Source organism: Salminus brasiliensis, chromosome 2, assembly GCF_030463535.1.
Source record: "Salminus brasiliensis chromosome 2, fSalBra1.hap2, whole genome shotgun sequence".
NCBI classification, from domain to species: domain Eukaryota; kingdom Metazoa; phylum Chordata; class Actinopteri; order Characiformes; family Bryconidae; genus Salminus; species Salminus brasiliensis.
The window spans coordinates 16,656,904-16,684,134 of record NC_132879.1 but is presented as its reverse complement, the minus strand read 5'-3'; the positions used below and the strand labels follow the sequence as shown (position 1 = coordinate 16,684,134).

The window sequence follows — 27,231 nt, the reverse complement described above, 5'->3', positions numbered from 1 at the left end:
GGGGAAAGAGAGCGAGGGAGAAAGTGAGTAAGTGAGCAAGCGAGCAAGAGAGCGAGAGAGAGAGAGAGAGAGAGAGAGAGAGAGAGGATCTGTTTGATGGTTGAATGCATGGCTGGTTCACATACTTACGAACAAAGAGGGGTGGTTAGTAACTGCAGGGTTTGAATGGCCAGAACAAAAAGGATGAAAGATGATAAATGCAAATGACTGAAATCCAACAAAGGAGAATGTAGTGGATAATAAAGACCAGCAGGACACAAAGTTTAGATGTGTGTGTGTGTGTGTGTGTGTGTGTGTGTGTGTGTGTGTGTGTGTATGTGTGTGTTTGTGAGTGAAAGAAAAGAAACAGAGTTTGCAATCGGCGGGCACTATGGACCTTTCTACAGTATGTCTTAAATAGTGCTAATGCTTCTAATTATGTTTATTGCCTTCTGTGTGCAGACTCACAAAACATGGATTCATTGGATTTAATAGGATTCAGAAATATACACCATATATTGTTGCTGTCACACCTAAAAATATCCAAATGTCAACTTTACAGGAGATGGAAAAAAGCCTACTTACCTTTCAATGGAAGTCAATATATTTTTTTTTATTATTTCAAGTCAGTTTGGAGAATTCCTATTGGTCAGTTTTTTTTTGTTTTTTTTTCGTGTGTGCAAATGTATGACTCTGTTTGCATTCAGGGAAGTGTATTGCTCACCTGCTCGCTCCCTCACACATTCTCAGTCTCTCGCTCTCTCTCTCTCTCTCTGAGGAGCATAGGTCACTTAATAAAAGCCGATTATCCAGTTAGTGTCTCCGTTAGCTCTTAACCTCCTCACCCCTCCTGTGGGCTGGCAGTGGGGGGTTTGGTGGGAGGGGTGGAATCCACCAGCTGCCCCCAGCCTCACTGCACCAGGCCCTGGCAGCACTTGCACTCCACAGCCCTGCTCCATCCGGCCTGCTGGGCCACAGACACCAGCTAACCAACCAACCAAAACCCACCTGTCTTGCCTCAGGACATACCCCCCCCACAAATTGTTTGCCATTTCAGTCTATCACAAGCGCTAATTCAGACTCTCGCTTTAGGGGTGTTCCATGTCATGACATATTATCGCTATTAGGATAAATTAGGTCACAATGTGCTCTTCAGTATGTGTCATGGATATCATCACTACTTCTACAACACTTGATGACTGTGTCATTAAAAATGCAGATTTAGACCTGTTAATTAAGCATATAGTAACTGCATACACTGTTTGGAAATGAGCTGAAATAGATCTGAGCCCATTATGTCATTATCTGATTATTATTGTTATTGTATTTATAAACTGTTTGATTTCCTTCTCTATATTATTGCTATCTTTGCACACCCTTTTATAATGCAGTACTACCATTTTACTGCTGGGTTTTGTCCATTTCAATTTTACATCAGAAAAAATGAGAGAAATGTTGGGATATATATTTTATATCATGATTTTTTATGTATTTGTATTATGTATAATGTAATATTTTTTGCATATTGCCCACCATTATCTCTCTTCATCACATTACTATTGTTTAGCTTCTGCTGAGGTTGCTGTTAGCATTACAGGAGGCCCAAATTCCTACAATGCTTTGCATTCACACACTAAACAAAACTGATTCTATATAGTACTAAATGACTCTTTTTGGTACTTTACAGTATCCTTCCTTAAAAAGTGCCATATAGCAGTGGTTCCCACCCCTGATCCTGGATGACCCCCTGTCCTGTCTATTTTGTGGTTTCATGCTCTAACACACTTAACTCAGGCAGAGGTTCTAAATTACTAAAAAGTATGCAAGGCAGAGAGTCATCAAGGACCAGGGTTGCAGAACAGGGTTTGCATCTACAAAAGGTCTTCAGATGATGATAAGTTGTTGCTCTTCCTGATAATATCAAAGGCAAAGAACCCCTTTTAGAGTTCATAATACTACGTTTTTCTGAGTATGTAAAACTCAACACAATCTTATGCTTTTGCCCAACAAACTTTTAAAAATGTTCAGAAGCACCTTCACACCATTTCTTAAATGAACTTCTGCAATCACCGCACCTCCCCTTCCGTCTACTACCCTGGTTATCCTGTGCTATTAGTGGACCTGTTAGAAAAAGCGTACTATGTACTGCTAGTGCATATCTTTGGTAAATAGTAGTATGTAATGTATGTATGTATGTATGTATGTGATCATCATGAATTTCCCCAGTATTCTAAAGATACCTACCTGACTCTGGCCAAGTATTCCAGTATGTTTGCACAGTTATTTACAGCGAATGTAGATATTTTATTTGCATAAACATTAGGGCAGCAAAAGCGTAAGTCTGGTACCAGTCTGGGGTTCAGGTGCTCTGCTTGCCTCATTGTTACGATGCCTGTGGTCAGCATTCATCAGAAAGAGAAAGAGGTATAGAAAGAAAGGATGAAGGAAAGAAAATGAAGCTCTGGTGAAACAAAGAAGGTTTGAAGGTTCTTTACACTTCCACATTATTATTTATGGAACCAAAACTGGTTCTTCTACGGTATCGCTTAAAAAACCATTTGGAGCACCTTTAGAGTAACTTCTCTTATTTTAGTGTGATACTTTACGCTTTAATTGAATTGAATGTGTTTGTGTGTATGTGTGTGTGTGTGTGTGTGTGAGAGAGAGAGAGAGAGAGAGAGAGAGAGAGAGAGCTCTATGCTATTTGAATGATGGTCGTTTGTCATGTTCGGTGTTCTGTCTGTGTGTAATTGTGAAAACCCTCCAACCTGCTCTCTTCACACAACTCAATTTGTCCATCTCCCAGCAACATCAACTGCACACACATACACACACACACACACACACACACAGACACAAACTATTCTGTCTGTCTCTTGTCCTGTGTGTCTAACTCTCCATTTGTCAATTAATTACCTCTTATTTTCACCCATTCATTTATTCATCCATTCATTCGTTCATTCTCTCTCTCTCTCTCTCTCTCTCTCTCTCTCTCTCTCTCTCTCCCTCTCTGTCTGTGCTGATTGTGGGGGTGGAGGGTGTCAGATGCTCTCACAGTGTTTCTTTCCCTCTGTATGTGTGTGTGTGTTGTGTGCGTGCATGTGTGTTTGTGTGCACTTTCGAGGTTCTGGTCCCCAGATGGGGTTGACCCATGCTTGCCCCTCCTGCTGAAGATCCACCTGTCACACAACCCTTTCCACACACCCACGCATGCACTAACACAAAGCACACACACACACACATAGATCCACACAAACAGATTCAGATACATTCATCTTTTGTTAGGACCGTCACTATCATGCTCCTGTGTTTACAATGCCAGTCAGTGCAGCACCAGACTGTATGGAGTTAAACACACAGGGTTCTTCTAGAACCTCAGTCATGAAGAGAAATTAGCTCCTAGATTAGATAAACAAAGATAAACAAAGTACTGGTGCCCTCAAATGCGTGGATGTCCAGGTGGGCTTCTCATACCGGTTCTATGGCACGGGTGTATGTGCTGTCATCTCTGTATTGCAAAAAATGAATCATTCAAAGTGATTCACAGTGGTGAGAGAAGCATGTTGTGATTTTCAATTCAAATCAAAGTTTATTTGTGCTGACTACGGAGCTGGTTGGATTCCCAGGGCATGCGGCCTGCCACCAGCAGCCAGAGTGCGAGGGTGCACAATTGGCCTTGAGGAGAGCAGGTTCTCTCTCCCCCCGTACATCACTTCAGTGTGATGCTGGTCGGCACGGGCGTCTGTTAACTGATGCAGCAGCGCTGGGTACCCAGTGTTTTTCTCTCAGCACACTGGTTACCTGGTGCAGTTCGAAAGAAGCGGTGTCTGGTTGCGCATGTGCCAGGGGAGGCATGTGTTAGTCTTCCCCCTCTCACTGACAGGGGCATTACATGTGAGGGGGGAGAGTACTAACATGTGGATTGGTTAATTGGCAATAACTGGAGAGGAAAATTGGGTAAAATATATGGATATGGATAAAGACCAAACCCGCCAAAAAGAATACAATATAAAAAGGTGCCTGTGCAATTAACATAATCATGATTTGACATCACTGTGTTTATTAAAACACCCCCAGAGCTCTCCTCATGGGAGTCTAGTATTATTTATTATTAGTATTATTAGTATAAGTATTAGTTATCATCCAACACCTGGTTTGGTAAATGAGTGCATGATGGTGTTAAATTGGGTGAGCTGGTGATGAAGTTGAACAAATCCACATACTCACTGGAGATGTCCAGGGGAAAGCTGGACCCAAGCTTTGATCTTCAGACTAGCTCACAAGAACTATGCTCTTCAAAATGAGATCATTACATTTGACTGTATTTATGTTTACTTGTATTGTGATCTGTTATTAATGTGATCCATTATATAATGCAGATTCTCTTTAAACGGTATTATATTTGGAATTGTTTGAAATATTGACACTGTGTATAATCTTGATTGTTAATAATGTTTTTGTCTTTTCTCAACACCAGTCCACCAGTCCAAAATTCAGACTTGATTCTGGCCAAACAGAAAGTTATCTGTTCATAATTTAACCTTATAATAATTATGTAATGTAATTACATTTAAATAATAAAGCAAGGCAACAAAACCATGTGATCAACAGTAATAGCCAATCTAATGTTAAATATATGTTAAGCCAGCTTTACTACAGTGTTATGGGAGTAAATCCCCACTGCAGTTTTTTCTTTAATTACAGTAATGGAAACTTAATGGCAAAAGATGTTAAGCCCATTAGGTGCTTACTGTGTGTGTGTTTGTTTGTTTGTTAGTTTTAAGGTGTGATTGTTATTCTATTAGACAATGTGTCATATGTTTTAGGGGGTGTTTCCCACCCCCTCCCTCTGGTGATAATTGATTCACACTGCGGTCTGCTGATTGGTGTGAGGCCCCCTATGGGCGGGGAGGGCTAAACAGCTGCCCTCTTTTTCTCTCTCAGTCAGTCAGTCAGTCCTTGCAACTCATTCATTCACACACAGTAACATACTGTACAGGCAGCAACACACAGTCTCTGTTAATGAGTTCAAGGTACAGCATTCATCAAGAAGACTGTATGTCAGTGTTCCAAATCGGGACATTCTCTCAGCAGTACAGACACCTACACCCAGGGTTGTGTTATTACACTCTCTCTGTCGCTCATAAACACACACAGATGAGTTGTGCAGAATGTATGACTTTTCAGCAGTTTTATGAATGTTGTCAAGTAGCACAAACACAGAACATTATGCACTGCATACACACACACACACATAACACACACACACACATAACACACACACACACACACAGGCATGCTGACACTCATGCAGAGAAGCGGAAGTTGGCAGGGACGCACATACTTGAGCAGATTGCCCTTCACAAAAGCAAGCAGAGAGCGTGAGGGTTAGGGGACGTGATTGTTACTGATATGTGTGTGTGTGTGTGTGTATGTGTGTGTATGCATTTCTATGCTTGTGTATGCGAGTCTTGCATTTGTTTTTTCTTTGTTCCTGTAAGTAAAACGTAAAGGAATACTATGCATAAGTTTTGGCACCCCAAGAGATTGGATCTCAGATCTTGTTAGGGACCAAGAAAGAAAATTATACATTGTTACAGTTAAGTCCTGGTTTTCTTTGCATTCATATTTGCATATTTGCAATTAAACCAACATGGGGGGGGGGGGGGGGGGGCATTTACGGACATATAACATAAAGCTTCAAGCAGAGGTATGCTCAAGGCGGCTGTGTTCCGCAGGTCCTGCATAATCTACGCAATAACTACCGTGAAGATTTTAATCTAAGCCCCAGACCCTTAAACCTGGCTTATTAAATCATGATCTTGTCATCAGTATTAAAAGTACTACATTTACCACACCTTCACCCTAACCTTTACCAAAACTGAAACTAAATCTAACCTTTACCCCAGGGCTGCTTGTCCTGGAGATCGACCACCCTGAAGAGTTCAGATCAGCTGACTCTAATGTTCAGTTGCTCCTGAAGGCCTTCATTATCTGGATCAGGTGTGTTAAACCTCTGAAGGGTGGTAGATCTCCAGGACCAGGATCTCCAGGATTGAGCAGCCCTGCTTTACCCTAACCTTAACCTATACCTAACCTAACTTTTACCTTAACATTGACCATAACCTAAACTTAATCTAGCCTTTACTCCAACCTTTACCAAAATCTAAACACAAACATAACCATAACATAACCTAACCCTAACCATAACCATAACCATAACCATAACCATAACCTAAACCTAACCTAGCCTTTGCTCTAACCTTAACCATAACCATAACCTAAACTTAACCTAACCTTAAACTAATCGTAATCCTAACCATACTCTTTACTTCAATGTACACTTAGTCTAACTGCCAACCTAACCTTGACAATAAAATAAACTTAATCTAACCTTAACCTAACCTTAACCTTTACCATAACCTAAACCTACCCTAACCATTACCCTCACTCTAACAATAATTCTAATTGTAACTTACCATAACCTAAACTTAACTTGCTACCCTAACCTTTACTATTAAATAATATTTAACCAAACCCTAAACGTAACCTAAACGTAATGAAGGTAAATGTTACCCTAACCTAATATTTAGCCTAACCTTAACTATTAAATAGAATTGAACCAAATCCTTACCCTAAACATAGCCATAATAGAAAAAGGGACGTTTATAATTTTTGCAGGAGTTTCCATCCATGGATCTCTTTTGTTTCTAAGCTCCATAACTTCTGTTGAAAGTTTGGAAATGAAATTGAACCTAAATTAACCTGAAGTTAAGTTAAAATAGACATTTTGGACCAGAATAAGCAAATATACTGCATGCTTGGAGAAATAATGGTGGAGAATTGAATGAAAATAACACTTTTCCAATTGTTAAGCACTATAATGGATCTTAAATGGTGCAAGTTGAAAGCTGTGCTATGTTGAAGGTTTTGCCATGACCCTCACAGCTTTCAGGTAGCATTTGTGGTTGTTTTAGCAGTCTATGACAAAATCTCTAGCTTTGAGCAAATATTTGGAAGAGCATGCTAGCTAACAGTTAGCCCAAAATAATTGAAGGGGTTTTTAAAATGTTGTATACATTCAGTATCCATGCTGTTAAACACATTCTGTAATGTTAACTTAACTATGGTTGAAGCTTTCTTACTTTTAGGTGGCTAATTAGCTAGCAGGTAGCTAGCTAGCTTGTAGGGCAGTAATTTTACATGGAGTGCGAGCTACATTTACATGCATAGATGGTGCATTCAAGTGTAAGTTGAAATTTTAAAATTAAAATCTTGAATATTGTTACAGTTTCTGGACCTGTTTTTTTAAGAGTGTTACAGTGTGTGACATTTATTATAAATAAAACTACTAAAACTAAACCCAACACTAAAACTAATAAAGAGAAACTGAACAAAACAGGCCTAGCTAAACTACTGTGAACTGTTATGAACACATACCAACATGATCACACACAAGACCAGACAAAGGAAGACTGAAACAAAGGGGTACTTTTACACAGGGACAATGAGGAACACCTGGGACTAGCAAGGGGGCATGGCTACAGAGGAAGTACAGGTGGAAACACTAATGAACAGGAGGGGCTAGAACAGACAAGACACAAACATAGCCATGTGCTTGAGAGGACATGGTTACACAAAACAGAGGCAGGCATGATAAAGCGCAATGAGTGAAAAACAGTTGGCAATGTATAAGCAAAAAAAGAAAAATTCAAGGCATTTACTTTACAGATGGAAATGCAACATTTCATATTATGTGGTACAAATTTATAAGTAACAAATCTCATGAGTTGCTTCAAGTATAAATTTAAAGTAAAAAAAAAACTCAGAACTGGATTCCAGAGGTGTTGTGCTTACATACACTTTTAGGATTCATTAATTGTTAGCCATGCTGTCATTTAAACTCAGACTATGGCTTTCAGACACTGAACCCATCTCCGGATGCCCAGGTGATTGCTGGGAAGAGGTTGTGCTGATATATCTCTAAACTAATCACACCTAATCACAAATGAATTGCCATCAGCTTTAATGCGATGCTCGTTTACCCCTAATTAACATAACACATTTCTGATTACTGCAGGTGGGAGGTGCTGGGCTGTGCTTTCATTTCCACAAGGGACTTCTCACGAGTGCTCATGTGTCTACAGAACTGCAAAATTGTCTATTGGTGTTTCTTATCCTGTGAGTGTATGTGTGTCTATTCAAAGGGTAAGAGAGAGAGAGAGAGAGAGAGAGAGAGAGAGAGACAGACAAAAATACAGGGGTAGTTGACTCTCTTGCTGCACTCTAACAGCAGTAATTGAAGTTTTAAGTGACCACACACTGCACCCCACACACACTGGATAAAAGCACAAGCAGCAATCTATCATTTTTAATTGCTGAGAAATGCATTAAAATAATAAACCGCATTGCAAGCGGCCAGAGTGATGAATAGGCCCTGCTGCCTCTATCGCATTACCTGCACCGCCAGAGATATTGCGACCAGCATGTGCCCAGACACATGTGACTGTTATTCAATAACAAAAGTTGCATATTAAATTCCATCACAATGCACGAGGAAAGAGGGGCAGAGAGAGAACGAGAGAGAGAGAGATACAGGGACAGAGAAAAAAGACACAGAAGAAAAAAGGCTGCTTCCGCACCTGGAATGATTCCCCTCTTTGGATCCAGGCCCTTTGCCTTTTTACTCTGATGGAAATTCCGATCTTGACTTGATTTGCAGTAAATATTTATCTGTGTGAGCTTACTGTTTATTCTCAGATGATGTCTCACAAAATCCTTGCTCTTCCGTTTGGATGCTACTTCTGTCTGCAGAAGAATTATATATATATATAATTCTTATATATAATTCTTTTCCCCATCTGTTCTCACATCTTAAATAGAAATTAATGGCTAATTATGAAGTTAATGATTTAATCAATTAACACTCAATAGCATGAGAGCCTCTGATTGTGTCATTATTTTGCACTTCCCGTGGACAAACATTTTTACTAATTTGGCTAATCACTTAATTGCACTAAATTGATAGGCTTAATAGTTTTTTTGGAGGGGGGCTGGTGATAGTGTTTATTTTGTCCCATAAAGAAAAGAAATACAAGCAGTATATTCATAATTGGAGTAGAAAACAGTAACACACTCTTCAAAATGATGGCGCTTTAAATGGCTCTTTGAGCGATGCCATAGAAGAATCATGTTTGTAATCAAGGTGTTTGAGAGTGAAGAACCTTTTTAAGGAACCTTCACTTGCTGTAAAGCTTCATTCTTCCAATGTAAAGCTTCTTCAGACTCACACGTTTCTGTTACAAGCACTGGTTCTATTTGGTTCTTTTATAGCATCACTCAAAGAACTGTTTGAAGCACCTCCATTTTAAATGATAGATGCGGTACATGCTTGTTCTGGATAAGTTACAAATTACTTGCATTTGTACTGAATTATCCTGTGTAATACATATGTTAACCTTCTGTATTACAAATATCAAATGTAAGGCAAATCTTTGTATATGCACTCTGACTAGGGGTGCAACAGAACAGCATATTGTAATGTTTCCTTCAGGATGCAGCTCTCGATGAAATGCCCTTTCATAGAAAGGATGCTCCACAGGTGCCTCTTTCCCACAAGGCCCAATTGTTTTAAAGATTCACTGTATTCACTTCCCAAGGGGTACATTTATATAACTTAGGAAACAAAATTATGTAAAATTACATTTAAAAAGCCTGGAGTCAATGCAAACCAAAACAAACAAACAAGCCCCAAAAAAACAACAACAAAAAACAACAACAATGAATAAATTGAGACTGAGTCTGGCACAATTATATTGCCTTATTTAAGGCACTGAAAGTATATCCATCAGGCATTTACCCCAGTGACAAGCAATAGTTTCTAAAAGTATAAATTACAGTTTGTGGGGGGCATTGAATAATGTATTCCGCAGGCAAATAGCTGGAGCAAATAGCAAATAAAGTGCTCAATTCAATACAGAGTATATTACGTAAAACATTAAACAAGCAAGTCCACAATGAGGGCAAGTCACCCCTCCTCTGAAAGTGTGCTGCTTAGAAACCAGCCTAAATGAATCTCCACCGTGCTGTTCTGGAGTCTCAAATATTGTGCTTTTACACCGTTGAGTGCTCTGATGAAGTGAATATGGAAACTTTATCATATTAACATAAGGCACATTATCAGACTTCTTATTTGGCTGTTCTGAGAAAAGTAATGAACTGAGACGCAACAACATTACACCAACCTAGATGATGAATTCTGTGAATTGCCAGGCTTCTACTTGAGCAAGACCAGTATTGTAGAGTCTTCATTATGCTGTTTTCTGTTGTTGTTGTTGTTGTTTTGTTATTCTAAGGAATGGCGTTCAATGGAATGGCTGCATCTAAGTACACAATACACACTTTCATTGCACTCCTCTCCACACACACACAATTCTGCATATGTGCATTTTCCCAGGCTTACAAACACAGATGACTCCCGCTGGACCACGTGTGCTTCTCAGACACTTTCCAGATTCCTGTTTTCCCTCTGTTCAGTTCTTTTTCTTCATACACACACTCCCTCTCCACTGTCCTTTCATTATCTTCCTCTACATCCTCTTCCTCCATCACCTCTTCATCTCCTGAGGGCAGGATTCTGGAGCTTTGCTGCATGTGTGTTTGCTGCATGTTCATGTGTATGCAGGAGTGTGTGTGTGTGCACGACTGTGTGTGCCTCCACATTCCCCACATTTATGTCTTGATATTTTGATGGCGAATGTTGATGATGGATAGCTTTCGCAGAGACCATGAAATGTCTGTGATATTGAAGAATGTGTGTGTGTGTGTGTGCGTGTGTGTGTGTTGCTAGCCTAGTGCTAGAGCTAGTCTTTGATAATTTGATGGTAAAGAGGCAGTGATGAATGGTTTTAATGTACTGTGGGTCATCAAAGTTAGAGAGAGCGAGAGAGAGAGAGAGAAAGAGACAGAGAGAGAGAGAGAGAGAGAGAGAGAGAGAGAGAGAGAGAGGAGTAGAAGGGTAGAAAAAGGGAACAGAGAAAACAGAATAATCGGGAGAACAGGTGAGAAAACCAAATGGATTGGAATTCAGCTCTTAAGTAAATTACACTTTTCTTAAGAGCCAGTTTCTGCCTCGTACTATAGCATCTAATAGTCAACATCAACCAGCGTAAATCCAAGCAAACACACATTTATTCTTTTAGTGTCACAATGTTTTAGATGTGTTTTGCACTGTAATGCTCTGAAATGTTCCATTGAAGGGTTGAAAGTAGGCCAACCAGTGTTTCTCATTCAGTGTCTCTGTAACAAGATTCCATTTCAGTAGTACACACTTCTACCCCGAGTCTCTGTATTCACATTGTGGTTGTGGCTCCTGCACCAAACCTCTAGAGGGCGGCAACGAATGCAGAACAGCATTCCGGCTTCAACCCATGCTTTCTGCCAGACTCTGGCTGTTCTCTGTCAGTGTATCCTACAAAAACCAGTCCAAATGTCTTTTATTGTTTTTTTTTTTTTTTTTTAAAGAAGCCTTTCCTTCATCATTCAGTTATCTTTCTGCATCAGGTCTGGTAGGTCCTAGTATCCTTGATCACGCTTTTTCCCATTGATGCAGACTTTTTAAAAACTCCTACAAGAGAAAAGAAAAAGACTTTATCTCACATCACACCTTCTGCAGCAAAAAGAAGTGGTTTATTTATTTATTTATTGTTTACCTCCCTTAGTTACCTGTCTGTATTACTCATTCCTGCTGGGGGAACAGGAGGAGCTGGGATCAGTGTCAGCGGTTATTTCTAAGGGAACAGACACAATGTCCGGACTTTTTCCAGATGTTATGAACTAACAGAGAGAAAAAGAGAGAGGTTTATGCTTACAGAGTTTAGTAGAAACTACTGTCAAAAGAAATATCTTGAGACGTGAAATCAACTTAAATATAATCATCAAATATAATGTTTTTTTATCTTAAAATGATGCTTAAAAAAGAAAAATATCTACATATTTTACATAATTGCACTACATGGAATTACAAGAAATTGGCAGAATATTTTCAATCTTATTAATATTGCTCTTAAAATAGAAGTCCATTAGCACCAACCTTCAATGTTGTCATTCTTTAGTTTGTCATTAGCACCTGGAGGTGTCCATTTCTCACATGGATAATAAAGCTTGTCACATGGTTGTCACATGTATACAGGTCAGCCATAACATTAACACCATCTCCTTGTTTCTACACTCATTATTCCATTAGATCAGTGCCACTTACCATACAGGAGCACTGTGTAGTTCTATTTGGGTAGTGGGTCGTTCTCGGCACTGCAGTGACATTGACATGGTGGTGGCATGTTAGTGTGTGCTGTTCAGGTGTGGGGGGATCAGATAGAGCAGTGCTAGGTGTCTAACAGTATGCAGAGAAACAGGTGGACTACAGTCTGTAATGAATTAATAATGGTAAGTGAAGCTACTATAATGGACAATAAGTGTAAAAACAAGTGGAGTTATGTGATGTGGTATTAATGTTATGGTTGATCAATGTAGTAGTAACACTACATAACAGCTTAATAATTCAGAGAAACTAGTTATATTTAGGGGGTAAAGGTAACATATGACAAAGGCTCCAAAAAACACCATTCATTTTTCCCATTGAGAAAACTGGCACATAAAGGTAAAGGTGCATGTATTTGTCACTGTACTGTGTACAGCGAAATGTGTCCTCCGTATTTTACCCCTCTGTGGTAGTGAACACACACACACACTAAGGAACTAGGGGCAGTGAGCACACACACAAACAGGGCGATGGGCAGCCAACTCCAGCCACCAGGGGTGCTCAAGGGCCCAACAGTGGTAGCTTGCCGAGCTTGTGGGTATGTTTGGGTATGTTTTTTTTCCCATGTCACCAACTGTAAAAAATGACACATCAGACAATTATAGTTTAGCGTTTCCAATACCTGTTATGGCCATTAGACAGGACAGTAACCATGGTGACAGTTATCCCATTGCTGTCCTCACTCCTCCCAGTGTTAAAATCCTGCAGCATCAAACAACCGTCAGGTGTAAGCTCCACCCTGTTGCCACTGGGGGCGTGTCCATCCATCAGCCCCACCTCCAAGGCCGCAGGGGGTGTTCCTGTGGGTGTTGTAACCCCTCTGGCTCCACACAGCAGCCTGCCATACGCTGATCTGAAGTCTCTGTTGAGGGCCGCGTAGAGGAGGGGGTTCAGGGCAGAGTTAGTGTAGCCTAACCACAACACTACCGAGTAAGCTGTCCTTGGGAGATTCCTCTCTGCGCGTATTCCCATAATGATGAAAAACGTAAAATACGGAAACCAGCAAATAACAAAGGCCCCCAGCACCACCGCCAGCGTCACGGTAGCTTTGTGCTCGCGCAGCGCTAACGCCGTCACTCCGGGTAATGACGAGGAACTGAAGGCAGCATTGGGGCCACGGTGCGTGGAGACGATGCGTTTAGCCTGTGCCCGTGCAATACGGAACACCCTGTGGTACAGCCAGCACATGGCCACCAGGGGGAGGTAAAAAGTGGCAAAAGCATCGACCAGCACATAGGTGGGGTTTAGCTCAAAGCGACAGTCTCTGGCCGGGTCGCCCTCGCCGTGGTTCTGCACTGTGCGATCCACCGTGTTCCAGCCCAGGTGAATGGGCACAAAGGACACGCCCACCGACACCAGCCAAATCGCCGCCAGGGAGGCGCCCACGCGCCACGGCAGCAGGAGAGTTGGGTAGCGCAGAGGCGCTGTTACAGCAAAGTAGCGGTCTACACTAATAGCCAGCAGGTTGAGGATGGAGGCGGTGCTTAGCATGACATCCATCGAGATGTAGACGTTGCAAAAGTGAGCCCCCAGTGGCCAGTCGCCGGTCACCTCCAGGAGGGTGGAAAAAGGGAGAACGAGGACGCCCAACAGGAGGTCGGTAACGGCCAGAGACACGATGAAGCAGTTGGTGACACTGCGCAGGCGCCGCGTGGCGAAGACGGCCAGGCAGACCAGCACGTTCCCGCACACCGTTAGCAGAATGAGGAGTGATAGAGTCACACCAAGCGCTATTTGAGACAACATTCTCACACTCTGAGAGTGTGTGTGGGGGCAGAGAGTCAGCGATTGTGTCTAAATGTGACCGGTTGGTACGTTTTGGGCAAACGTCTGTAGCATAACAGCTGGCCTTCTACACATGTAGCCTTCTTCACGTTGTGCATTTACATTTATGGCTGAAGCCTTATCCAGAGCATCTTACATTAGAATTGTGTTACACAGGTAGCTGAACGTAGTGTTAGGAGTCTTGCCCAAGGACTCTTACTGGTGTAGCGTGGTGTGCTTGTCTGGCTGGACAAAGATAAGGTAGTGTTTTTATGCACTATGCTACACCAACAGCTCTTGCAGCATGCCTGGAGATCAATGAATGTTCTACAGAGAGTTGTCCTGAGTTTGTGAAATTTCCTTGAAGCCTGCCTGTTCAGTTCACCTGTTACCGGTTGGCCACGTCACGTCTAGCAATGTTTTTTCTCCATTTTCATGTTGGGAAAATACTAGAAAAAAGATCCAGGAGGTTTGTAAACCTGCTCAAATGTTTGACTAATATCCATTGTTTGTTATTTCACAGATGAATCCACTCAATCCCAAATCTGCATGTGGGTTCCTGTCATGTCATCAGATCAGACTCTGGTGCCCCCTTCTGGTGACTGCAGGTCGGTGCATCCAGCTTGTCCACTCTCTCCTGCTGATAAGAGAAGGGAACTATATTTTAGGATAGTGAGCCATACTCAGTACACAGTCACCTGTGTGGGGAAAATTTCTGAGAACAATAACCGCATGCTACGTCCTCATATATGCACAAGTAGAAGTTCACTTCCCTTTGATAAAAGCTGTGGTACAGACAAAAAGGTGAACATGGAAATACTGTAGCACTGATAACAAGATAAATTGTGTGTGCATGTGCTTGTAAGGGAGCGAGAGAGTGAGCGAGTGGGAGGGTATGTGAGGGGAGTTTGCGTCAATGTGCTTTGTTTGTTCTCACTGTCTATGATTTAATGGAAGTTTGGCCACAGGACTAAAGTGTTAAAGACTGATAATTCCTGCCTAATCACTCAACTGCGCTCAGACACCCACTACAAACTGAGATAGAAAGAGAGAGGGAAACTGTGTGTGTGAGAGAGACACAGAAGGAACAATACAGTGCTCATGTAACTCCATTGCCCAGGCAAAATCACAGAAGAGAGGACATCAGGATCAAAGCCCAGGCTCAGATAATGTCTCATATCCGCACATTACTTTCACTTTGTTCGCTGTTCAAAGCACACATGCAATCACTCTTTTTCCCCTCTAAAACATACACACCCCTGACTCCCCTCCACATTCTTGGACAGCCATTAATATCATTTGTCAAATGAGAATATATATATATATATATATATATATATATATATAGATATAGATCTCTCTCACCCACTTTCTCCCTTTTTCTCACTCTTTCTCTATATCGCTCTCAAGCAGGCTCACATGTTGTGTGTACCCTGTAAACCCTCTCCATATCTGGGCAGCCCCCCCGCCTTTCCCCTATATGGAGCCTTTCCCACAGCCTCTGTGGACCATGCTACAGGGGATGTCTGAGAGAGAGAGAGAGCTTGACATATTCTTTCTGGTCCTTTGGTGTGTGTGTGTGTGTGTGTGTGTGTGTGTAAGAGAGAGCTATTTGGATAAAAGAGTAATGGAATAGACTTCTCACACTGTGGCCTATACTGTCATCTAGAATGGACCCGAATATGGACATTCAGGCCTCAAAGCGGCTGGCACTACATTTATGACTTGTGGCTGCTCTTATTCAGAGCAAGGACAAGACCACATTTCTCTCATTTCGCAGAGGTAGACAAATGTAGTATTTGGGTTCTGCTCAAGGTATAGATACGGAGTGGAGTCTTTGCTTAAATGGAGAATCAGCAGTCTCCCCCCTTCACACCAGGGTTCTTCAAATCCAGTCCTGGAAGACCTGTAACCAGCACGGTTTGGTGATTTCACACCCACTGCACCTGCTAATTAATAGGTGTGATCAAACTGTTTTGGACACCGGGCCCCCAGGGACTAAGGCTACATCCGCACGCATCTGGATCTATGGATATATATGGACACATCACCACAAAGAAGAAAGAAGACAGAGGTTTAATCCCAAATTACACACTACTCCCTATGTAGTATATTATGTAAGTCATGGAATTACAGATCTAAGTCTAAACATGGACATAAAGCATTATATATTTGTAATTTGTAAGGATTTATATTTATTAATATGTCAAAATATGAAATCTAGTGTTATCTACATGTAGACTTTGTAGTAGTATGAATTATAAAAGTAAGAAGGTATTTGAGATTCAGCCAGAAATATGCATGTGTTGTGGGGTCAGCATTTTCATAAAGCTACGTTTCAAAAATGTCCACCTTCCAGAGCATTTTTGAAAAGTTTCATATCGAAACGCAGACAAAGACCTCTAAAAATATCCAGATATGTGTGGACGGGGCCTACATTTTACTCATCACGCAAAGCAAAAAGAGTTTTTTGATACCAGAGAGGAACCATTTTTGTTTTCATCTGGGAACAAGGAATTTTTGGCCCCATAAAAAGATATTACACTGGACCCCAGAACTCAAACAATTCTGCCATTTTTAGGGCCCCTTTCAGTCACAGGTCCAATATCCCCCAAACTCTAATCCCACCCCATACTACAGCCCCAGTTTTTTTTTTTATAAGGGGCCACCTTTAAAGCCTGTGGAACCCTTTTGGTGCTATATATGACCATCTACAGAAGGATTTTCTCCAATCCTCAGCATGTCTGACTGATGGGCGCATTTAGAGTAAAAACAGTTCTGTCTGCAACACATAAAGTAGAGGAACATCAAAATTAGGGAGTGCATCCTCTAAAAGGCTTGGTGCACATTCGGATGTTCTTTCAACTTCACTGGCCACACACACACACACACACACACTTGCACACTGCGTGTGTACACAGTGCCCTGTCACACCTGGCATTGTTTTTTTTAGTGACTCTGCCCATCATTCTTCACACAGTAAGTGTAAAATAAGAATAAGCACCATCAGAGCTGGATTATGTTTACCAGGTTCTCTAACAGGGCAAACATGTGGGGGCCCACAATTATGACTTTTATGAAAAGGATAACAAATAAACAAATTAATACTTAATTGTAATTACACTGGTAGCCAATCAGCTACAAAAGGTTTCACAATACAACTACTTGTCTATGTATCTGTAAATATAATAGGGCCTAATAACATTGCTGACATGCTGAAGACAGGCAAAAGGTATAGGCAAAAGACAGATGATGAATTTTGTTGATTTTTTAAGTGAGTTGACCACTTATATTGCTTATAGCAAGAAGCATCCCTGTTCTGTAAGGCCCAATGTAAGGTATTTGACTGTTTGACAAGGGATGAAATGCCACTTCCTAAAAGACCATGGTCTAGATGTGCACATCAGCATTACATGACAGATGCTTAGTAGAAAATAACAACACTGCACAGCAATGTCTATTTACAGGTTATGCTATTAAAGATAGATTCCTTCTGGATTAAAATTGTGCATCTTCTTCTTAGTAGTTCAAGTAAAACTATTCCAACTCATAATTGGCTACAAGAATTATATGCTTACAAAACCTGCACCAGCCACATCTCTTAACAGTATCAGTATCCAGTCTGTAAACTGAGCCAGTAAAGTGAAACTGGATCCTGCAGTCAATAACAGATGTTCGTCCTCTATGCTTCTCAGCGCTGCAGAGGGTCGTTTCCTTCAGAGTAATCCGCAAAGCTTTTGTTTAGGTTGGAGCTGAGAGGTTGTTCTAAACCCAAACAGCTCCAGGGACCACTGGTTCTCAGGAGGCTGGGAGACCTTGAGGAGGAGGCCATGCCATTGTGAGCGAACTTGCATGCTGTGGAGTGATGAAACACTGGCCCTTATTCGATGTTACTAGTTGAATGTCACATTTGCAATAAGTATATTGGAGGTGTAACAGTACGTGTATGCAGTTATATGGAAATTCAAGGTAGGCAATGTACAAAGAATGTTGAACAAAATGTCACAAGAATGAGTTCCAGCAAATTAGCAACATGACAGGCTAAGCTTAGCTCAAGGTGATTGGTGTCTGACTATGGCAAGTGTAAATGACGCGAAGGATGTCGAATATCCACATGCTTCTTTTAAAACAGCAAGGGTGATTTCCTCTGTCTCTTCATTATGAGGTGTTGGGCTATAATATATATATATATATATATATATATATGAGAGAGAGAGAGAGCAAGGCAATAGATAGGTATTTTGGTTAAAGGGTTCCTTTCTCCCTTTTCTTTCTTTCATTCTTCCTCTGGTCATTATGTATTCCACATGCCCTACAAATCTTTGACCTCTAGCTTGTTAGCGCAGGTGTGTGCTCATCTTGGATGCACATTCTGTAAGATTCCTCCAACAGAACAGCCACATGGGGTTTAGAGATGTGTGATATGAATACATCTGAGAAATGTATCACCCATCTGCACTGGTATTGAGGAAGCCCTTGATTGGCATTAGAGGGGAGAATAAATTCTTCACCAGTGTCACATCCCAAAAATTACAGCTGGTACGTTCTGTATTGGTCAGAGAGTATGGTTTATATTTTGACACCACTGGCTAATGAAGGTTCCTAGATAATACCACAACTGTGTCTATGACTTCTGACAATAACAGAACACTTTTGTTTTGTGAAGCATAAAGACACTCCATACATTCCTGGAGTTTGTATTCAGTATAAAAGGGGTTTTCAGGAGCTCTTTACAAAAGGTCTGGTTAAATTGGACACTGAACTAAACCCTTGTATGACTATTTAAAGCACCTTTATAAGAAATGTTTCTTTATGCTGTAGCAAAAAGGTTCAATTGTCTGTACTATGTAGAAGAGCATATATAAAAAATCCATAATATAATAACAATAACAACGAAAATAATAATGGTAATAATAATAATGATTATTATTGATTCCATTTCTCTAGGGCATCGTCTGTTTTGAATCTTTAGGTGTCTTAATAATATCAATAATATGTAATGCAACAGAAAACTGACTATCACAACCTTGGATAATACACTTAAAACAAACATATTCAGAAGAACCATTTAAACACTCAAATGGTTCTTTGAGTTTTCACTGTTCCATAACTAGCCCCTGTGTTTACTACGGAACCTCTGAAGATCCCCCTTTTTAAGAATGCACAGTCAGACAACAGCTGTGTATTTCCTCCATATCTCTGATACCTGTCTGAGCTAAGCAGAACTCTAAACACATGGAATTCAATTACGTGCCTTTGAGTTATGTTCACATTAGTATGCATTTCAAAAGCTCACAAGCAAGCAGTTTGTCTGAGCACCTAAATCAGATTAAGTGGGAAAAATGGGCTTGTAAAACAAACCTAATTTAAACTTGCTGTCTAAATGTAAGGCTGGTCAGATCTGTTTTTTTCAGAGCGACTGACGTCTCGCTCGTCTTTCCCTTAAAGTCTAAACTAGTGGAAACTGTTTTCATTCACATTTGCCATATATAGGCTAAACATACAGCAAATGTCAGACCACTAGCCTGCACTAACAGCCTGCCATGATCTGTGGCCAGATGACTTGTATATATAAAGTTAAAGTTAGCTTGACCTGACTGATTCATCAGAAATCTCCAGCTAAAAGTAAAGTAAGCGACTCTGAAGAAAAAAAGTGGGATGTAGACGTGATTTCAGTGCCATAGGGCTGTCATGACTGTCTGTAAGTTATAAATAAAAAAAAAATGTTCAAATGTTCACAAAAATGTTTTTTTTTTTTTTTTTTTGTGATTTCCAATTCCCAATTGCTGCACTGTTTAACCACTGGCTTTGAGACAGCTTCACCACCATCCTTTGTACCTTGTGCATTTTCTTGTGTTTTACATATAGGGTTACAATTGCCAATCTATCAAAGTCAAAACTGATATATGTCAGTGACCTCTGTTCTGGTTGTCTTCCCCCTATAATCTAGATTAGACTGAAATATGGATAAAGAAGGAAGGACTTCAGCCTTTCCTTTTGAATGTTTGGATTCTTTGGAAGCAGCAATAACTTGCTACAGATTGTCTGGAGTAACAGTGGCTAAGTTTAAGCTACTGTTAAGATGAATGAGTGGGCATAAATTGGTTTATGGTTTTGAGGTCCTAACCACAATTAACTCCACTTAGTTTGCAAATATGATATGGGTAGACTGGGAAGTGAATGATACATTTTAAAACCTGAACAGTGTTTACACAGTACATCAAACTTAAATTTTTTCTGCCTACAGAGTTTCTCAGAGCTAACCAGCAGTTACAGTCATGCAGCTACAAGGAATAGAGGCCAGAACAACACATGAAAAAGTCCCTCTTACTACAGTTAAGGTTTTTGCTGTGTCAAACAGACAACCGCACTACACAAAGCAATTAGTGAAACAAGAGTCAGCTAAACCTTGTCTGTAAATGAACAACGCACACATATAGTAAGGTTTTAGCCACCTGAGAAAGTGACACTGAAAAAGTTGTGAATCTAGGCAGTAGAAGTTATTTATCCATCTATTATTAGTATAAATACAGATTAATTTATTAAGAAGAATTCAATAAGAAACCATTTTAATCTGTTAATGTGTTTGTTTAATCATTTCCAAAGCTCTACCTGGAGAAGTCCAGTGTTTTTTATAGCTATCATTAAAAAAACTTACTTTAATTAATCAGTCTTTTATTCAATCAGGTTCTGCAGCTGCTTCTATCTTGATGACTGGAGTCAACAACGAGGGACTGTAATAGTATGTAACATTTTAGAAGCTGCTTTAGATGGTTTTAAGCCATTTGCTTTGGTGCCTAAGACTGAGTGTCAGGATTATATGTGGATATATATTTGGTGCTTAAGACCCCATTTTCACCTGATAACTTCATGCATTCTGTGTATCAGGATTATATCTGGATAAGGCCAAGCCACATAAAAATGCAAGTGTAAACACACCCAAGATACATTTAGAACAATTTCAAATCCGATTACTCAAACCACTTTAAGAGGTGGTCTGAGACGCAATGTAAACACATCTGTCTCTCCAAGATGCATTCCACACTCAAAACTTCTCCTAGTATGACCTTAACATCAGTAGCTGGTGTTTTAGATGGTTAAGCCATTTGCTTTGGTGCTTAAATCCCCATTTACACCTGATCACTTCATGTATTCTGCGTATCAGTGTTATATCTGAATAAGACCCAGCCACATAACAATACAAGTGTAAACACACCTAAAATGCATTTAACATCACTATTCATCCCAGTTCAACCTAAACACTAGCTATAATTGCTGCGCAACAAGGGAATTTGCATATTCCGTTCCATATCAGATCATCAGATTTCAGTCTACCTAGACTACCTAGAGACTTATCCTAGACTAGAGACTATCCAATGTAAATGCATGTGTCTAAAACCTAATCAGGGTACAATCCAGATAGTAGTCACATGAAGTGACCGGGTGTAAACAGGGTCTAAGACTTTTTCTTAGGGTTGTAAGTAATGTGTGACAATGTTGTTATTTTCCAAAGTGTTGCCCTTATTGGTTGAACTTCCCATAAACCCATGAAAATCTGAAGAAACTAATTTATTCTTTTCCAAACTTGGGTTTTTGAACACATGCCCAATGGAAACCTGACCCAGTTATTACGTGAGCGCTTCGATTTGATTGCAGCAATCTGATCCCAGGTAGAAAAGCTTTTTTTGCTGTCGACTGGGGTTTTTTAACACCTTAGCAGTTTGTCTGTCCATTCTGGTCACAAGGGTGTTATGTTGCTAGGTAACTGCATCTTCTGTAATAACGGGGTGGTCTGTGTGTGTACATGTGTCACAGTGGAATGATAATGAGGTGTGAAGGAGATATACCACATATACATATACCACACATACATGCACACATACTTCAGAAAACGCTTTTACTCCTCTTCCCATGTCTCTGGCGCTCTCTTTCCCTCTCTCTTAGGCTCTCGCGCCTGTCCTCACTTCCACATGCAGTCTTAATGATGACCAAAGTGGACTTTGTACACTTTCGCTCCTTGAATATGCATTAACATATTTTCCAGAGTTGCTTAAGCATACATGTGTCCACATGCACAAACATATGCACACACACACACACACACAGACACAACTATACGCACTCATACACAAGCAAAAGTATACCGAAGAGTGATCTATATTTTCCAGTGCCTTTTAGAGATAGCACATGCAGACACACACACACACACCCCACACACAAACACGTGCTACCAGCAAAGGGGGAAAAAGTTCAGCTGACTGAAAGAGGAAGGTGAATGAATCATCATCTTGCACTTCTCTTATTTTTATCCCAGTGTCTCGCTGTGTTTGATTGACGACTTCTTCTTTAAAACCAGTGAAATATTCCATCTGACAGCCTACGATACAAGAACACACAGCTCAAGCGTACACAGACACATACCCATAGCTGTCCAGTGGTCCTCCTATAAGAAATCCTGTCTGAGACTGTCTCCCGAATGTTTCCGCAGAGTGTTCCAGTTTTTATTCCCCGTCTGTAAACAGCCGGATTAGGTTTAAAAGCTTGTTGGAGCGAATCTGAATTTCAGCACCAGTTTCTGAAGCTTTCTGCACTGGTTGGATGTGAAACGCAGAAACTACAAGCAGATTTTAGATCAGCACAGCAGCAGTTCAGCGCTGCCATAGACTTACCCTAAGTGACCTCCATTTCTCTGACACATTTGTTCTCTCCCCCTCTCTCTCTCTCTCCCTCTCTCCTGCTCTCTCTCTCTCTCTCTCTCTCTCTCTCTCTCTCTCTCTCTCTCTCTCTCTCTCTTTCCCTCTCTCTCCTCTTTCGTCTCTCTCTGGCTCACTCAGCACACTCTTTCCCCAGCCAATCACATGGCTAACTGATTTCCTTTCAAGTAGGCGTGCATGTCTGATAGTGAAATGTGTATGAGAGAGAGAGTGTGTGTGTGCATATATGTATGAGAGTGTGTATATGTGTGTGAAAGAGAGAGATCAAACATAGAGAGAGAGAAGGAGAGAGAAACAGACAGCAAGAAAAAGATAGAACAGCGTGTCCTCTCTTTCTTTCTGTCATGTCCTCCATTTCTCTGACACATTTGTTCTCTCCCCCTCTCTCCCTCTCTCTCTCTCTCTCTCTCTTTATGACACTTATTCAGTTATTTTTGCCCCACCACCCTCTTTCTCTGTCATGACACTTATTCTTGTCTCCTCTCTCTCTTATTTTCATGTCCTCTCTCTCTCTCTCTCTCTGTCTCTCTCTCTCTTTCTCTATAATGACACTCATTCACTTATTTTTGCTTCACCCCCCTCTCCCTCTCTCTCCCACTCTTTCACTCACTCTCTCTCTCTCTCTCTCTCTCAGCCTAATTTTGTATGACTTACTAACCGTGACCCCAGGTTATGACCGTTATGATTTTGTTTTTCCTCCTTTCCTCTCTCTCTTTCTCTTCCTGTCTCCGTTGTCTCTTGCTCCATAGATAAAAGCAGTGTAATGGGATGAAGACAAAGAGCGGATCCATTTGGACCAAAAACACAGCTTTTCTTCTTCAGCTCGTCATTGCTGTTATTCTTCCCTTATAAGAGCACTGAGTTGTTTGAAAGATAAATAATTTATTGTGTTATGGTCTCCAGACTTATCCAGTAACATAAAAGCAGCTGATCTTTCGGGCATCTGATTCTGCTAATCAGTATTATTAACTTTCATGATTGGTCAGTTTCCAGCCCCAGACTGATCTGAGCTTCCGATCCTTTTTTTCTTTGGCTTTTGGTCATTCTTTGTGATGTCAAGTAAAGTCAAGTCAATTTTATTTGTATATAACTGTTGTCACAAAACAGGCTTACCCAATCAGTAATTAATAAAAGAAAAGAAAATTCCATAACATAAAAAGACCCCCAGTAAGCAAGCCAATGGCGACAGTGACAAGGAAAGCTCCCTCAGAGCTGGAGGAAGAAAACTTGGGAGGAACCAAGACTCACCAGGGGGACCCATCCTCTTCTGATCAGACCTATTTATAAATTATTGATAAAAGTCCCCAAACCATCTAAACTGAACTGTTCAGGTGTGCAATGTATTCTTAATCATAATACTGTATAATAATCATGGTGTAGTATAACTTAATATAGTCATGGCAATGATGGTAAGAGTAATGAGAGTAATGCTGGTTACTAGTGGTAATATTAATAGTGGCAGATAGTTTGATGGCCAATTGCCGACACTCAGGCAGAAGCAGCTGTTTTTTAGGCATGAACTGCAATGTAAGTGAAAGTATTTCTGTTCAGATCAGATTAAGGCAGATTATGGCTTTTTTGTTCACATACGTCATGTTTTTTTTCTTCTCTTTAGTGGCTAATAAAGCGTTGGGAGTGGACTCTACATTGCAGATATGTCAGTGCTGTGATTTTATATATATTATATATATTTTTTATTATTAGAGACATTTTTATTGCAGTTTCTATGTAATATCCAATACCTAAATAAACTTTCCTATGCATGAATAGGCTGTAGAGGGTTTTGGAATAAAGCTCTTCATATGAACATGCAGCCGTCACTATAATAAAATCTGCATGGGCGTTTCAGTTTTAAACTGTGGTCTAACTGACTGTACAAAATCCGGAAACCAGAGACACACACACATGCACTCCTACACACCATATACTTTCTTCTGTTAGAAACTGTGTTCTTTATAGACCATTGGTCTTTAGTCATGGTGGGCAGCCATATGTGAACACTGAACACAAACACACACACACACAACTCACTCACCTGGGAGCTCCTCCCATATTTCTCCTTGTAGCTTTCTGTAACGTTCTTCTGATATCACTGATGTTTATCACTGTCAAACACATGCTCACACTCTGGGGTCACTTTGACTGTGCTAGCAGGAACATGTGTGTGTGTTTATGTGTGTGTGTTTGTTCAGAAATACTGCAGTACACTGAAAAAGAGCTGACATAAATACATGCCATACAAGTAAAAACACAAAAATGGTTCTTCAAGCAACATTTAAAGAACCACTATTGCTTCCATAAAGAACCATGCGTGTAAAAGTGATGTGGAAGCACAAAGAACCATTAAAAGGGGCGAAGAACCATTTTTTGGACCTAAAAAAGTGTCTTCACACTCTCACATCTCTATTACACAGATGTTTCCTTCACAGCATCGCTCAAAGAACCATCTATAGCTAAAAGGATCTAAACAACAGAAGAAAGAAGAAAACATGTGCTGGTGTTTTCTTCCATGCTTGATTCATGTGGAACAGACATACTCAAATCCAGCAATGTCAGCACAGTCTTTTTTCAGTGTGCTAAAAAGTGATGGGATGTTTGCTGGGTTTTTCAGTTGTTGGGTGTTTTGCAGGGCCTGTGTAAGCGGATTGTTCTAGACCACTGCGTCAGGCTAACATGCACTGCAGCACTTTGACAGGCTGATCCATGACCTCACTGTGCCAAGAAACAAGCAACATTAAACAAACAGCAGTACATGTGTTCTATATCTGTACCTTCAGCAGCCTCTAGTGGTTGATGTGTGTGGTCGTGTGTGTACGTTTGCACAAAGACATCAATGGGCTTCTGAAAATTCCTACTGAAAGGGGTTCTCTCTTTTATCTCAGGACAAAGACTTTGCACCCAGTATGACCTTACGATTTTCCACTGCTGCACATTATAAGCACAACACTCACTCAGCCATATTTGTTGGTGCTTTCCATACATCTGAAAGTGGCGTATAAGCAAACTAAATTAACAGGTCTGAGGTCTGAGGTTTGCTCTGATAACATTTTCTCATGAACATCTGAAGGGTTTGGAAGTAGGCCAAAATATTTTGGTTACCTGAGGAATTAGATAAGTGCATTTAGTTTGATTCCTGCAGGTATTGTGAGACTAAGTCATAGTCTTGTTTCTGAACTGTCTTATTAGTACAGAGATGTAGTGTGGTACTTTAACATTGTCCTGTATTAGAACTTGAGCTTGCAGGTACATTTGCAGGTACTAGCAGGGTAAAAAGGTAAAGGTGCACGTATTTGTCACTGTACAGCAAAATGTGTCCTCCACATTTAACCCATCTGTGGTAGTGAACAGACACACACACACACACTAGTGAACTAGGGGCAGTGAGTACACACACACACCCAGAGTGGTGGGCAGCCAACTCCAGCACCCAGGGAGCAGAGAGAGAGTAATGGGCCTTGCTCAAGGGCCCAACAGTGGCAGCTTGCCGAGCCCAGGAATCAAACTCACAACCCTGTTATCAATAGCCCAGCGCTCTAACTGCTGAGCCACCACTGGGTTGGGTGGTATCTACTTTTTCATACTGTCTCAAAGTATAACCGCATTATACGGTACTACTGGGGACAGGGGGCTGTTAATTGCGCAACTATCCCCAAAAGTTCTGCATATACATGGCTCAACCTGCCTTATTTTAAAACCAAAAAAAATGCTAAAATACAAAGTTCAGTCATTCAGTAAGTGTTAAATCTTCAGTCTGACAACAACTGCTAATGATAAACTGTACTGAATCAGGAGAGAGAAGCTGGCAAGTTAAGTTAAGTTAGCAGGATAACAGTCTGCTCACCACAGAACAAAAATTCAAGTCTGGCTGACAGAAACATCCTATAAATGTTCAGACGAGAACTCAGACTCAGATCAAGTGACAGTTGTTGAAATGACAGAAAGCTGAAATTAAGTTTCTTTCTCCATGGTTTTGGATGTGTAGCCCAAATGCTAAGCTGGCCTTAGTATCAGTACACATTGTATGAGGTCCCACAAAAGTGACTTAGCATTCTTAACTTATATAACAGCTTCAAAATAATTGTGAGGTTCCACTGATTTGTAATAGACAGAATAGCGTCTCTATCAGTGGCAGTTCGGGCTTGGCACATCAACTACTGCACTATGTAACTTTGGTGAAGCAGGCAGGACAATGATAATGGGTGCAGTGTAACACTGTGTACATTTGTGTAAAATCCTGTAACCTTGCATTACTGACCATGCTCACACTCACCGTACTTCTTCTTGACAGTTTTGTATCTCTCAGCTTGTCCAGAAATGTGTGTGCAAAGCATGTCTTTTAGAGTAGTCTCAAAGCAAGTGAATTACACTTCCTGACTGTGGGGGAGCCTAAAGGAAATGGCAGTTCTTACATAATGCTGCTTTAAGTGGCTTGCAAGGAGCATGCTGTTCACTCTG

The 27,231-nt window shown here is 40.7% G+C and overlaps 1 protein-coding gene across 2 annotated transcripts; it reads right to left on the bottom strand.

Moving 5' to 3' along the window:
- Nucleotides 1-11,194: 11,194 nt before the first annotated feature.
- Nucleotides 11,195-22,773, bottom strand: hrh2a (histamine receptor H2a). 2 transcript variants are annotated; one of them, XM_072673592.1, is made up of 4 exons: nt 22,484-22,710; nt 12,921-14,702; nt 11,704-11,814; nt 11,195-11,605 (listed from the first exon to the last, which is right to left on the bottom strand). In XM_072673592.1, exons 2-3 carry the CDS (start codon nt 14,042-14,044, stop codon nt 11,808-11,810), a joined length of 1,131 nt encoding a protein of 376 aa, XP_072529693.1. In that variant the 5' UTR covers nt 14,045-14,702; nt 22,484-22,710; the 3' UTR covers nt 11,195-11,605; nt 11,704-11,807. The 2 variants fall into 2 exon arrangements, with proteins under 2 accessions (XP_072529693.1, XP_072529692.1); XM_072673591.1 differs by lacking the exons at nt 11,195-11,605; nt 11,704-11,814 and adding an exon at nt 22,732-22,773 and having other exon boundaries at nt 12,048-14,702; nt 22,484-22,574.
- Between the last annotated feature and the right edge of the window lie 4,458 nt (nt 22,774-27,231).

Bases quoted from the DNA above. Each gene is read 5' to 3' on its own strand.
- hrh2a (XM_072673591.1), bottom strand. From the start codon at position 14,044: ATGTTGTCTCAAATAGCGCTTGGTGTGACTCTATCACTCCTCATTCTG.